At 44.9% G+C, this 15,311-nt stretch overlaps 1 protein-coding gene across 2 annotated transcripts in view; it reads left to right on the top strand.

The window, feature by feature from the left end:
- Mrap2 (melanocortin 2 receptor accessory protein 2) overlaps positions 1-15,311 on the top strand; it is a 29,723-nt gene that overhangs the window by 11,066 nt on the left and 3,346 nt on the right. For both annotated transcript variants that reach the window (XM_051207618.1, XM_051207627.1), the window contains exons 3-4: positions 6,548-6,681; positions 12,366-12,465. In XM_051207618.1, the coding sequence (XP_051063575.1) occupies positions 6,555-6,681; positions 12,366-12,465 (227 nt within the window). In that variant the 5' untranslated portion in view covers positions 6,548-6,554. The remainder of the gene's footprint in view (positions 1-6,547; positions 6,682-12,365; positions 12,466-15,311) is intronic.

Genomic DNA, 15,311 nt, shown 5'->3' with positions numbered 1-15,311 from the left:
GGTGTGAGTCCTGATGTCAGGGTATCGCTACCTCCGAACCAGCCAGCATCACAGTCTCTAGGGTGGGCTTCCTAGACAGATGGGATGTCAATTTCCAAACAGCCAGCAGAGCCAGCCTCCCTTTCAGCCAAGATCAGAGACAGCCCTGAGTGTCTGTAACATGAAGGAGTAAAATGTTGCTTCCCACAGCCCTCTACTTGTTTGTTCTCTGTATCCAAGGGCCCAAGTATCTACCCAGGGGCTTGGATGGAAAGGATGGGCCTTTCAGAGGGTACTTAAAGGAGGGATCACAGGTTTTGTCCTCAAGCTTACCTTTGGGAGTTAAGAGCAAAGAGGAGATGGACAGTAAGAACAAGACACCCAATTTTTTTCCCCCCTGAACGCTTCAAAAACTGCAGCTGGCTGCATGTGAAGATGTATCTGGCTTTTCTTTTTGCCTCACTGCAGGATCTCAGGGCTGGTTCCAGTATCATTCGCCTCCATGTTTGTCAGATCTCTGCCCTAATTCTCCTACTCTGCCACTCTTATTACGAATCCTTTCTTTGGGGACTATGGTGTGTGGAGCTAATAGGGCGAAACTAATGTGTAGGAGAGAAGAAGCACTCATACACAGGTGCTGGCTCCAGTGGGCTCCCTGACACCAGACTAACCAGAGCCCTGTGAGCACGCCGGGCAGCTGCTTCCAATCCCGATGGACTCTGCTGTGGCGCTATGGGGAGAGCAGCTGGGTGTTTGTGGTGTGCTGCTTAGAGAGGAGAAACAACATTGTCCACCTTTGTTTTCTTTGTTTCATGTACTTACCCTTGTCTTCTTGTCTCCCTCTGCTCAGTCTATTTCCTTGGCTGCCTTGTCAATTTGCAATGACCAAAGGAGACCTCATCTTAGTTTCCTGAAAAAGAAACGGTTATTATTATTGTATTTCTAAGTTGCTAAGTCAGCCAAGTAGCAGGAACCCTGAGACACAGATGACGATAATTACAGCTCTTAAACATCTGAATGGCTATCATTTGAATTGCTTTTATTATGAATAATTTCTCCCCATCTCTTTTTTCCTCTTTCCTTTTTTTATAGTTCTGGGGATTGAGTGCAGGGCTACCACCACTCATGAAAGATAAGCACTGAATGGCATCCCATACATATGTTAATTTTAATTTTCTTCATTTGCCTAGACTGCATAGATTCATTAACCACTGGGTTGGTTCGATAGAAACCAGCTGGCCAAGGAGATAGAGGCGTCTGAAGAATAAGCACATGCTTTTCTGTCCAATATTTCTTAGCTAATAGTAACCGTGTAGGTCACTATTTCTTAATCTCACCTTGAACCTTTTATTATTCACCTTTGTGTGTTTCTATGTGTGTATGTACATGCCCATGTGTGTACATGTGTATGTGCATGTGGAGACTAGGAGTTAACATCAGTGTCTTATTCAATTGCTCTTCGCCTTAATTTTTAAGACAAGATCTCAAAACCTGGATCTCACCAGGTCCCCTGTCCAGAAAGCCTCATGGTTCCAATCTCCCCAACCAAGTGCTGGGAATATAGGCAGGAGCCTCTGTTCCTGGCTTTTTCCATGGATGCTGGAGACCTGAACTTGGGTCCTCATGCTTGTAAATCAAGCACTTTACCAGCTGAGCCTTTAATCCCAGCACTCAGGAGGCAGAGGCAGGCAGATCTATAGAGCAAGTTCCAGGACAGGCCAAAGCTACAGAGAAACCCTGTCACAAAAAAAAAAAAAAAAAAAAAAAAAAGGAAGAAGAAGAAGAAAAGAAATTTGATACTTGTATTTGAATTTCATATTGTTTTATGTCACAGGGATAGTTCTTTAGATTTTCTTCACTCATTTGGAAATAGAGGCCTTCTTCCCTGGCAAGCTAAGTAAGAATGGAGCTATTGGGTTTGTTAACTCATGACCTGGATTCATGTGCTGGGAAGGAAGGGTATCAGGCAGGGTTCATTTAGGAGGCTTGCAGCAGCTAGGTTGGGGTGTGCTGAAAAGTTTTGATTTGAGGGCCAAAAGGAAATAAACCGGCTCACACACACTTTCCTCTCATAGCTCTTCATTCTTCAAGAAATGTTCTTCCCAAAAGTTCTCTCTCAAAAGCTCTCTTTAGGATTTCTTTCTAAAAGCCCTCTCCTCAAAAGCTCTCTTACAGTTCTCCTAAGAGCTAAAAATTCCTTTTAAAAAGTCTCTAAAAGTTCCTTCTTTTCCCGATTCCACAAGGCTTCTAGTGTTTATACCTACAGGCACATTTACAGCTCTCTGACAATAGGGTATGCATATCTCTCAGAGCCAGGAAGGAGGGTACCTCACTCTCCCCCCTGGACATGACTTGCAAAATGTTGGGGGGAAGGGATGTCACTTGTAGAACATGCTGTTAACGGATTAAAGGGAGCTTCTCAGAGCTATATCAAAGGGAAAAACTAAGGCTATGCAGTGTGAGATCCTAAGGCTGCAGCTCTTACTGCCTATGCCCCGTGAGAAGAAACTCCTTTCTCTGGGGTCTTTTTGAGGATATAAATCACAGCCAAATTCATAATAACAAATATGCTGGAGTTGGTACCTAGAATATTAATTGTTACTTCTGTAATAAATGATAAAGGCTCACAGCAGAAGGGGTGAAGAGCCTTCACATCATAGGGGATGTCCTGTGTGCAGGTGGCAGTGTAAGACCCTCAGAATGAGGAGTCTCCCAGTTTCGGTGGTTACCCCAAGAACTCAATGTCCAGTCCAGTTGCTGCAACTCGCAAGAGGCTTTAATGAACAGGAAACGTTTGCGCAAATGGGCTCCCTCAGCGCGCAGGCCAGAGAGAAGCCCCATTCCCTGGTCACAGGTGTCTTTAAAGGCAAAACCCACAAGCTTAGGGAGGGGGTGTGACCCTCTGTCCATTGAGTGTGTGACCCTTTGAGGCCGGATGGTCTCGCTGTTAGGGTCAACAGACCTTAGGGCCTCAGGGTGTGCTAATTAATCTTGTCTGGGCAAACCAGAGTTACAGCTATCTCTTTGTTTCTTAAAGACCCTATTCGCCACCTGCTGACTCACAGAAAGGAGGGGCAGTGTGAATTTTTGGTATCCTGCCATCTCAGGGCCTTGTGAGGGGAAGTTATCAAATTCCAGGGAACTGATATTGGTCTGGGTTCGCTTTCCAGGTCAGACTGTCCTTTATTTCAAGTGTGTGTGTGTGTGTAGGTGGGGGTTCCTTACCTTTACTTTTTTGTCTTTCAGCAGAGAGCATAAAGTATTTGAGGGACTGTTTAAAAAAAAAAAAGATACAACTTGCAAACTGACAGGCTATGAGACAAAGTAGCTTAAGAAAGAGGAGATGGTGAGGTCCATGGTCTTTGCTGTCACTCAGGGTTTCAATATACACTTTCTTTGTGCGTTGTTTGGGGGCCACTGAGAAGACATGACATCTTAATAGGAGTGCACAGCAGAGTAGAGCCCATGGTGGCCCAGAAGGAAAGAAGAGTGGCCGAGATCTCCTTAGCTTACTGACACATTACCCCCCCCCCCCCGCTCCTCTACTAACCCCATCTCCTAAAAGCTGATTGTCTGTCTTCAAAGAGTTTCCCCAGTCTTAAAAGTTCCAACATTGTCAAAAAGCTAAGACCAAAGTATCTTGTGAGACTCAAGGCAATTTCTAACTGTGAGCTCCTGGAGAAGCAAATCCATGTTACCTTTTTACAAAAAAGGAGTGAAGTAAACATTCCCACTCTAAAAAGGGGGAACAGGGACACAGTAAGGAAAGATTAGGCTGAAATTCAGCAAGGCAAACGCCAAACCTTCAGCTCCATGCCCGGCATCTGGGGCTCTTGGTGGCATCTGGTGGGCTCCAACAGCCTTGGGTAGCTCCAGCTCTCCAGCTCTGTTGCCTATAGCATACATACCCTGTGTCTTGGGCCAGTTGACTTTTGTGCCTGCAACTTTACACCGTAGATATCCTAAAGTCCGTGCAATAGGAAAATACAGAAAATGTCTGTTATAAATATTAAGATGAGAAGGCCAATATTTATAAAAATCAGTTACTTTTTGACATTTAGATCTAGCACAGGCACAAAGCCCAGTTTTAAACACATCCCAATCTGTGAGTTTCCCAAGTAGACATTCTGATTGAATACAACCCCTTAAGTTAGTGTTTGTAAATGTTACCATGAGCAAATCAAAATAACTGCCCATCATTGAACACATATCTGCCCTGTTTCATCTTTCACATGCCTCATGTGACTACTCAGATCTTCAGAGTAAATGGGAAGTTTGAAATATGTTTGTAAGCATACATCATTGGTTTGGTGACTGGGACTGTGGGTCTGGCAGCTGGAGCCTGGGCTAGTCAAGGGTCTCTAGCTTTGTCTCCAGATAGCTTCGGGCAAAGTCCTAACTCATAGAAGCCCTTTAAAGAATGTCTTGTTACATTCTTGAAACATTGTTTCTTACTACTTTTTTCAGGTTATTTTGTTTGTTAATATCATGAGACTTAGTAGCATTAACAACTTAGTTTGTCAATCTATTAAAAAAGATCTTTTCCCCAAAATTAGGTTTGTAGCAAGAGCTGTAAGAGTGATGTTAATAGATTACTTTGTTACAAAGAAAGGGCAAAAAATTGGGTTGGTCATATTTCCTGAAAACTACTTTTTTGAATAAAAATCATTACATTAAATCAAAACACAGAATGGCAGTTGTGAGACACAAAATTACATAAAATTGTTATTTACTATTGGAGGCAATTTGAGAAGTTTGAAACGTCTGTTTGTAAGTATACATGGTGACATAAGCCTGGTGACTGGGAACTGTGGCTACCTAGAGCCTGGGCCAGTCAGGGCAGGAAACATTGGGAATGGGTAACTTTCCATCAGAAAGAATCAGCCCCTGAAAGTCTGGACCCCTTTGGAGTCAGTCAGCTGAAAGGCAGCTGGTATCTGCCATCTGTAGTGAGCAGAGGAGGCAGAAACAACCAGAGAATGTAGTGAGGCAGGCTCCATCCTGTAGTACCGATTTCTGGCATCAGTTACTTGATGTTGTGACAAAACACCCAACAATAACAAGGACAGAAAAGGGGCAGACACAGTGGCAGGAGCCAGAAGCAGTTGTTCACATTGCTCCCATGGTCAGGGAGCAGAGGCAGATCAAGGCTGGGACTTGGCTCTGTCTCCTTTTTTAGTCAGTCTGGAACCCACCTATGGCCCGCCATCACCCACATTGTAGATTTGTCTTCCCTCCTCAGTTAAGCGTGTCTGAAAACATCATCATAGATATACCCAGAGTTTTGTTTCCATAGTGATACTAAATCAAATCAAGTTGGTAATATTAACCAGCACATGTAATGGTTTTACATTATTTCAAACTGACATGAGATGGGTAAATGAACACTTAACTTAGGTAAAGTTCAGCTTTCCTTAGTATATGGAGCCTTCTTCCCCATGTAAGGGCTGACATCTCTGTTTCTGCCTGTCTACCCTTAGGGGAGTGACTTAATTCCTAACACTGGCAGGCGTCTCTGGGCATCAACACCTTATGCTTTGGACATTGTGGTGCTGGATACTCTGTGGGTCTCAGGTCTAGGCACAGGGAGGCAGGAGTCTGAAAGAGAAGCATGTCTTGAAGCAGAATGGTGGTGATACTTTGCTTGACCATCCCTGTGGCTCTACCCTAAAGTTGACTGTGGGTGGCTTTGAGTCCCTGGCAGGCAGAAAAAGGCAAGTTCCTTTTAAAGACAGAAATGCGATAGTGGAGATTGCTCAGGGAATCTCGATTTGGATTGGTGCTTCATCCAAAATGCCCCCTCCCCAATGGCTTCTGTTCATCCATTTGTCTGTGGGGCCCTGCTCTATTCCTCCTGTGACTCTGCCCCCAGCAGGCAGTCTCACTTACATTAGACACTTCATGGTAATTACACATAGGCTGTACCAATCACCATCTTCCCAGATACACATTCTAACATCTCCCAAAGAAGACATTTAAAATAATCCCAATAAACAACAAACAAAAAAGGTGTCAGGGCAGTCCTGGAAGTATGGCTTACTTTAGGAATAAGCAGAGGTAAGGTGTGAGCCTCTACTGAGGACCTCCCACTGTGCAGTTGCTGTTGTCCACGTCCCCATTGTACATCTGCATTGGATATATGTCTGCATTGCTATGCAGTAGATTCTTAAGACAGACATGCTGGCAGTTTGGTTCTGACACTGATGTTACTTAGTTCACACAGGTCTAGGGAATGAAGCTGATGAAAAATCTCAGAGTATTGCCATAGTTTCTTCTTCCTCTCTCCCTGTCCTTCTCCCAGAAGGTCACATTGATACATCTGGTACATTTCACACACACACACACACACACACACAGGCAGAGTGTCAGCTCTCACATATATTCTACACTGGTAGGGAATGAAAGGAAACAATGGCTACGTGGTGTGTGATCTAGGCAGCTAGTGACCCAGTGGTTAAGAACTAGGAACTCTTGACCCTGAACTCTTGAATGTATCCACAATTAATTGGGGAAACTGTATCTATGAATGGCCTAATGAGTTCCACACTTCCTTTCTCCATGTGTGCAGGGTGGAGATGTCTGCCCAGAGGTTGACTTCTAACAGAACATCCCTGCAGTCAGCATCCAATTCTGATTACACCTGGGAATATGAGTACTATGAAATTGGACCAGTTTCCTTTGAAGGACTGAAGGCTCATAAATGTAAGTTTTGTGCTGCAAAATCCCGCGACTGCTTTTTCCTAATATCCTATCTTCTTATAGAATGATCTTGTATCTCTAAATACCCAGGTCCCCTTCACATAGGCTCATTGCTTTGGGGTGGTATGATGTGGAGGCATTGGTAGTTCTGATTTTCAAAGGACTTAAATAACAGCCCCTTGGTGGAAGAGTATGGATTAATGTTTTAGCCTTAGAAAGAGCTTTTTTTTTTTTTTTTTTTAAAGAAGGCATTAACTATTCTAGCTCCCTCAAAGCTTCAGTATTTGAGTAACAGCAATAACAAAAATGTGTCTAGAAACAGTATCTATAGCAATTGCATGAACACACTTCTTTTGTAATAACGAGTAATATCATTTACAAACCCAGTGGAAGGATGGAGATGGCTCAGCAGTGTAGAGCACTGGCTGCTCTTCCACAGGACCCAGGTTTTATTCCTATCACCCACAGGACTGCTCACAACCATCTGTAACTCCAGTTTGAAGGGATACAAAGCCCTCGTCTGGCCTTCGTGGGCACTGTACACAGATAGAATACACAGCATGCAGGCTAAACACAAAGCACATAAAATAAAAATAAATAAGTATTTTTAAACATTTCAAAAATCCCATTGGACTGTAGAGCATTGTACACGGAGCCCAATGAGAACAGCCTCCTGTCGTATACATTGGAGGTGTGGGCATCAGTTGCAGTTCAGGAAATTGGGGTGATTAGTGATCTGCCACAGAGCAATGCAATTCTGTAAAAGGTTACTGTTGTACTTGTCTCGGACCCAATGCTGTCTGATTTACAGGAAGCATCCTTATTTTTGAAGGCAAAGTTGATATAGGCAAGCACTGCCAACCACTCTGGGTCATGACGCTGCAACTGTCCCCGTGACGTTCAGTTATTTCAAAATGTATATATAAATAGAGCAAACATTTTAGACTCATTGCTAAGATTTATCGATTTTATTTATTTATCTATTTACTCTCTCTCTCTCTCTCTCTCTCTCTGTGTGTGTGTGTGTGTGTGTGTGTGTGTAGTTCCTTCAGAGGCCAACAGAAGAGGTCAGTTCCAGTTCCTCTGTAGCTGGAGTTACAGGTGGTTGTGTGTTACCCGATCTGGATGCTAGGAAGTGAACTTGGGTCCTGATGCAAGTACAGTACGTGCTCTTACTGCTGGGCCAGCTCTCTCCCCTGCCCTCCATTTTAGGCTCTTAACTGGTCCAGACCAAGGTGCACATTAGGAAATGTGAGAGATCAGATTGCAGGCACAGGCATAATCCCTTCTCCCCTCCCTCCCCCCTCCCTCCCTCCCTCTGTCCCTCTCCTTTTGGCAGCAGACATGCTTGTACCCACTGGTGGTGCCCATTCACCCCTTCACAGCAAGGACGGTGCTCTACTTCTCTTCCTTAAGCAAAGCCACCAGCTAAGTCACATATCCTTCACACTTACAGTAATAAGGAAATGCTTTTCTTGTTCCTTTGTTGACATCTGCTCAGTATTTATGGGGAAGAAAAGAAAGTGCATGAACCTCTTAAAATATGCCATTAATTATCTGAATAGAGGTCTTGGGGTCTGAGTATGAAATCACCTCCTAAATGCACTAAGTTCTTAGGGATGACCTCTAGGAAAGGACACTGTCTGCTATGAATTTTGGTGTGATTGGGAAACTGGGGAAGGGGGATCCTGTGTTTGAGCCCCAGGATACAAATAATGTCAGAAGGTAGGCATCTGTGTGGCTTAGCGTCTGTCAACTTGCACACAGGGGCAGGGGCGGGGGTGGGGGGTGGGGTCACCTGAGAAGAGGGAACTTCAATTACTGAGGACTCTCTGCCATCAGATTTGGCCTGTGTAAAGTCTGCAGGGCCTTTTCTGCATTAGTGATCAATGTGGGTGGGGCCAAGTCACGTGGGTGGTTCCACCCCTAGCAGGGGGTCTAGAGGTGTATAAGAAAGCTGGCTGACTGAGCAAATGGCTAAGCAATGTCCTCCTCTATGGCTTCTGTCAGTTTTTACCTCCAGGTTCTGACCTCTCAGCCTTGACTTCCCCCTGATGATGGATTCCATGTAAGGTACAATAATAAGCCCTTCCTTCCCTAGGGAAATGGAACCTTGCTGTTTCAGACTTGACTGTGGTTTTTTGGGGCACAGGATTTTGGCGCTTTGAGCTGAAAAGCCATTGAGTGCTCAGAGCCAGTGAGCTTTGTGGGAACTCGAAGGTGATGCTTCTCACAGTGCAGATGATGCAAGTCTGCACAGGGAAGTTTCAGAAGGAGCGAAGACACCATTGGGCTGTTTGTGAGATGCATCAGAATTAAGACTAGAGAAGTGAAACCTTTGCTTTACTGGGGATATTTCTCAGCCCAGCTATGATTGAGACTAGCTTCCTCATGGTAAAATCTTCTGGGAAGCCAGGTGGTGCATGCCATTAATCCCAGCACTCAGGAGGCAGAGGCAGGCGGATCTCTGTGAGTTTGAGGCCAGCCTGGTCTACAGAGGGAGTGCCAGAACAGGCTTCAACGCTACAGAGAAACCCTGTCTTGAAAAGCAAAAAACAAAACAAACAATTTTTTTTTTCTGCCTGCCAAGTGCTGGGACTAAAGGTGTGCACCACCACCGCTAGGCCAAACAAATCTAGGAAGTTATTTCCTCAGGGTTAATCCACAGAAGCTGTGGTCCAGAAGACCCAAGGCTGTTTCAAGTTGACAGCTGAACTTGATAATGTGTAAGTCTCCCACATGGTACTGGTTTTAAAGGCATCAAGGGATCAAGGAAAAGGGCTGAGGTTGACCCTGTGGGGCAGGGTTGGAGTCGCCCCGAAGAGAGCCCGCAAGAGGCCACTGTTGAAGGTGTGGCCTCAGAATGGGTGATGACTCCAGGGTTTTAGAGATGCAGGGTGCTGTGGAGTGCCACAGAGGGCAGCAGCAGTTGCCCTTCCTTCCCAGCATCCCTTCGGTATTTAGGAAAGTTTGGAACCCTTTCTTCTTCTCTGCCCACCCCGTACTTAGGAAAGTGGAAGCCAGCTGTGGACCAGTCCACCGATCCCTATGGAAGCTGCTATTGTGGGTTCTGAACAAGTAAACTGGGTACCAAGGCTTCCCTGGGAAAGCAGATTTTAATTACTATGGCGATCTTAATCACACTCTTGTTACAAACAAACCCCAGAGCAACCAACACAGTAACACAGGGCCTTTTACATGACTTTTGTTCTGTCTCTCATATGTACAAACATAGAATTTTATTGACCACTTTAAGTCCTTAAGGTGTGAGTCTAAAGATGGCCTGAATGTAGAAGAGAAGGCTGCTCTAAGTATCTCACATAAGCATCTTGGAATAAACAAAACGAAACAAACAAACCCTCAGGGCAGCCATTCTGCTCTTCCTTTAAGGTCTTTAGGAAGGCTCATTAGGCAATGGGGAGGGGGGAGCTTACAGGAGAGAGATGGTCAAGTTTCTGTATAGTTAAGGACATTGGACATTGCTCAGCCCACAAGGCTTTTTCTGGCTCTCAGGAACTCCTACCACATTGTCCTTAGGAGAGACCTTCTCAGTAAACAGATTTGGAAATGTCACTTATGACAGTAGGATTGCATTCTTAATTCTGGGACTGAAACACGACACTGGAATATTGTTTTAGGGTTTGTTGTGGATTATTACTTTAACTAGGCAAAGATGTGTTCCATTTGTTCAGGTTGTGGAATATCACTTTAACTATGTAAAGATGGGTTACATTTGTTTGTGCTGCATTTGTTTAATTATGTAAAGATGTGTTGCTGTTTCACCTTGCCTGCCTAAGTCACCTCACTGGTCTAATAAAAAGCTGGCTGGCCAATAGGTAGGCAGTAGAGGTGGAACTGGCAGGCAAAGAGAATGAGTGGGAGGAGAAATCTAGGCTGGAGGAATGAGAGAGAAGAGAAACAAGGGAGGAAGAGAGGGACACAACTGGGCCAGAGCCAAGCAGCTGCCAGCCAGCCAGATGCAGAGAAACAGGAAAGTAAGATAAACAGAATGAAAGGCAAAAAGCCCCAAGGCAAAATGCAAAGAGAAACATTGAACCGAGCTAAGATGAGGCCAAGCATTCATAACAAGTCTCTATGTCATGATTTGAGAGCTGGTTGGTAGCCCTAAAGAAAGCCTGTTATAGTTTTTAGGGTTGGCTCTTCCTATAAGGCAGCTGCTAAAATACAATGTGCACAATTGAAGATACACACCATTTTGACACAACACATGACCGGATAATTGAGATTTATCATTTCAAGTCAGTTGTGCTTGGATACATGTGGTTTTTTTTTTTTTTTTTTTTTTTTTTGTGATTTGCTTTATGTCTCTCTCTCTCTCTCTCTCTCTGTGTGTGTGTGTGTGTGTGTTGTGCATACACATGCCTTGGTATTCATGGTATTCATGTAGAGGCCAACTTTGTGGAATTGGTTCTCTCCCTCCAGCTTTCATGGGTTCTGGGACACAAACCAAAACTCGGTAGGATTTCTCCACAAGTGCCCCCCCAAACAATCCTGAAGACACCTCCCACACCCACCTTACCTTTATGCCTTATTTCCATTAGATTAAAAGGCAAGGTCTAAAAAATTACTGTTCTTTAGCACTTGGAATTAAGATACTAGGAAGGAGACATTAATTTTTGTCAACATTTTTATCCAGAGTGCTAAATACACAGGGTGGGCTCTGCAGGGCAGACTTTGGCCTGCTCCAATCCAAAGTGGTGAGAAATTCTGTTGCTGTGTTGCTGTGAGGAAACTGCAGTCAGGAGCCAAAGCAAACACGGGACACAATGTCCCTTTGCCCAAATGGGCTTTAAAGTAGGAGTAAATTAGGAGACTAGGATGGCCATTATAATGACTAAAGCCAGCCCTGTGGGATACTTTCTCAGCCACTGGCACTGGTAAAGTGCTGAGAGGCGCTTTCAACCTGCTAATGTAGGCCAGCCTCAGCCTCGGATGGGATGGATAAAGCTGCTTGGGCACAAAAGGAGCCAGGGAGAGCAGTCAGCATTCATTCATTTGTGATGGTCGGGAGACCAGCTATATGTCCTTCCCCAAAGCGACCAAGACCTGAATTGCATCAATATGGACATGAATGAGATGGAGTAGAGTCAACACATTTTAAATATCTCTGAGAAAACAATCCAACCCAGGGCAGTGGAGTAGAACATTGAAGCTTGGGATTGTTAGCATTCAGGCATCTGAACTGGCCTGGCTTTGGGGTTCTCACCCGAACACACCCTCAGCTGTGGCCACTAAGAGCACCACCTGTGCATATTCACTGTGTTCCCTTTTAAAGGGGCCCTGATAACCTCTGGTCCCTCTTTGTTTCTCTCGCTCTGTCTGCTCACCTCCCTCTTATCTCTGCCTCCACTGTTTCCCCTCTCCTGCTGCCCCTGCCCCCAGAGGCAGTCTCCCTCCTCCCCCTTCCCTTTCATATGATCCTTACCCCCTAACTAAAATCCCTTCCACTTGAACTCTATTGCATGGTGTTTTTCTCTCCGGCATCGCTTTTGAACATTTCAACAGGGATAACCTGTGACCTGTCTTCACACCCCTATTGTGATGGTTGACTGGCTTCTTGTTATAGTCTGTGTACCCTGGAATCTCCAGAAAGCTCTGAATCCTGAAATTATCTATATGTTAATGCAAATTCTGGAAACACTAATTTCATGTTACCTGTTTTGCAGATTCCATTGTGATTGGATTCTGGGTTGGTCTTGCAGTCTTTGTGATTTTCATGTTTTTCGTGCTGACTTTGCTGACGAAGACAGGTGCCCCACACCAAGAGTAAGTCTGGCCACTCTGTATTTCACAGAACTAGACTGGAAACCAGGGATGGGGAGGCGGGTGGGGCATGGATTGCTACCCAGATCCAGGTGCCATCTAGGAGAGATCACACCTTCTCCCTTCTGCCTTAGCAAATCAGGCTTCTTGGTCCTTCCCTTCCATCGTCATGCTGATCCCAGATTTGATTTTTATATTGAAGTTAAGATGCATTGTCTCCCTCTTCTGGAAAGGATTTCTATGGAAAAAAGGCTGCAATGCTGGTGTGTTTACAGAACTGAGCCCAGCAGAGGCACTCCCCTGCCTGGGTCTCACGGCTTTGTGTCTCCTGCCTGTTGTGGGGTCTCATTTCTATACTTCAACTACAACAAAGATTCCCAGTGAAAGGGAACTGTTCAGCCCATCACTCAGCCCACACTTGAGACTTCAAGAGCTAAGAGAAAGCCTTTAAATAAAAAGGGGCAAATGCTGTTATGTTAAAGTATAAGCTGACCTATGTAGGAGCATCCCTTTAAAAGCCACTAGACATATTCTCACTTTTCTTCTCTTCCTCTTTCCCCTCTCCCTTTTATCCATCCTCTTTCCTCTCAAAAACAAACAACAAAACAAAACAAAGCACCCACACACTTTTGCTTTTCATAGTATTGTTCTAGGAAATCCAAATATATGGCATGTTTGTAATAGGAAGAAAAGACAAGGTTAAAACAAACCAACCAAACACCACCAACAAAGACAGTGAGATGGATCAGCAGTTAAGAGCATTGACTGCTCTTCCAGAAGACTCTGGCTTGATTGCCAGCACACACATGGCAGCTCACAACTATCTGATCTTTCCTCTGGCTTCATTTGGCACCAGGCATGCAGGTGGTGTACATACAAGTAGGCAAACCATTGCACCTAGGTAGGACACGATAGCTAGCTATTTGGCCAAACACTACTCTAGGTGTTTCCATGTATTTTTAAAGATTAATTTAATACTTAAATCTGCATACTTTAAGCTAGGGCTAGTCAGATTGCCCTCCAGAAGGTGGGTGGGCTTCATTCTCTCAGCTGAGCGCCTTTCTGGAATAACACTGATACCCAAAAATAATAGTTCTTTCCCCAGTCTACAGCCTTTAGAGCTTACAGAATATGACAGAGCCAATTTTGGAATGAAATTTCTCTCTCCCCCCCCCCTACATACACACACACACACACACACACACACCATGAGAGAGAGAGAAAGAGAGGGAGGAAGGCAGGGGGAGGGGAGGGGAACGGGGGGAGGGGCAGGTTTGCCTCTGGTGCACAAAAGGATTTTGCAAACATATCCCCCATGGAGGGATAACTGCCTTATCCCTATCTAGTATACTTTCTAAAGGAGTCATTCTGAACTGTGCTCAGTTAGACCAGGGCTCCCCGGGACCCTGCATGCTTTTAACAAAGTGACGGGGACTGTCCTTCACTCTCGGAATAATGGATCCACCCAGAGCTACAGTTTAAACCCTCTTCACAAAGTCTGGAACCATGTTAAGATGTGGCACTGGGAGGGACTCTTTGGGCTAACCTGGGTTATGGGATGTCAGCTGCTGGGATGTCAGTCAAGCACAGCAGAGGATGACTCTTCCTCGAGTGACATGATAGGTTCGCCAAGGACCGTCTTCTCCATTATAGCAGTGGCTCTTGACCTGTGGGTCACAGCCCCCTTTCACAGAGGTTGCATGTCAGATATTTATATTGTGATTCATAACAGCAGTAAAATTAGTTATGAAGTAGCACCAAAATAATTTTAAGGTTGGGAACTGTAGTAAAAGGGCAGGGAATGGTCTGAGCTTCCTGTGTAGAAGAGGAGAGCTGGTGCCCATGCGCATGAGGAGAGAACAGCTTGGAGGGAGAGATCCGGGTATAAAGCTGGTGTCCCCTTTCTTAAAAGCTTTTAGACCTCAGAAGCAGCTTTGGTGGTGATAATTTCCCCCATGGAGTATTTTCCATGTTAGCAGGGAAGCTCTTACCTGGATATTGTGAAAAGTCATTTTGTCCTCCTTGTCAGCGGGGAGCCTGAGTGTTATCATGAAGCATTATAGTCCATTAGCACACATCTGTCAGAGAGGGGTGGGTTAGGGTTAGAGACTCTCCGATTCATTTTTATGTCGGATATTTTGTACTTCTTTAAAAAAAAAAAAAAGTCCAAGCCTCAGACATCCACCATAAACAGCCTCCTTTTGTAGCCTTTGCTAAATGGCCCATATCCTGTTAGAGGTAGCTTTTATTTAAGGGTGAATACAGGCTTGTTCGTGATCTTATGAAACTGGCAATGGCATTTTCTCTCAAACTGTAGTTTAGCAGAATATGGCCTCACTACAGGGTGGGTGTGTAATAAGAACAGACAGCATGAAAATGTCAGCGCTGGGAGTCATCGGTGCTGACTGCAGCCCAGACCAGCTGGCAGGCGCAGGCACTGTGAGTGGTTGCTAAGGAACTCTGGGATCTCAAGATGCCAATGGCTGCTATCAACAGGTAGAAGAGCTGTGTTGGGTCCAACCCAGAAACCTTTACTGAGTTGCCTTTGTTTTGCCATCAATTAGGAGGTTTTACTAAGTGGGTAAAACCACTGCTTGACCAGGGCCATGCTGAGAGAATTCTAAGGGTAGACTTTTCCCTGCCTACCCACATAGCCTGACATCTTCCTGCTAATGAGCAAAAGGTGTACACAGAAGGGCTTTCACAGGAGTGTGTGCTTACCCAGAATGTGTAGATTCTGGGTGCAGGCTGTGTCTCCATGAGTGGGGGTGGTTATTTTCTCACAGAATTTCATCCTTAGGAGAATGCTTCTCCACTTGTAAAAGGCTTGCAAAAGCTCCAGGGAAGTG

Source organism: Phodopus roborovskii, unplaced genomic scaffold (assembly GCF_943737965.1).
Source record: "Phodopus roborovskii unplaced genomic scaffold, PHOROB, whole genome shotgun sequence".
In the NCBI taxonomy this organism is placed as follows: Eukaryota; Metazoa; Chordata; class Mammalia; order Rodentia; family Cricetidae; genus Phodopus; species Phodopus roborovskii.
The sequence above is the reverse complement of the archived record's forward strand: the minus strand, read 5'-3'. Positions and strand labels throughout refer to the sequence as shown.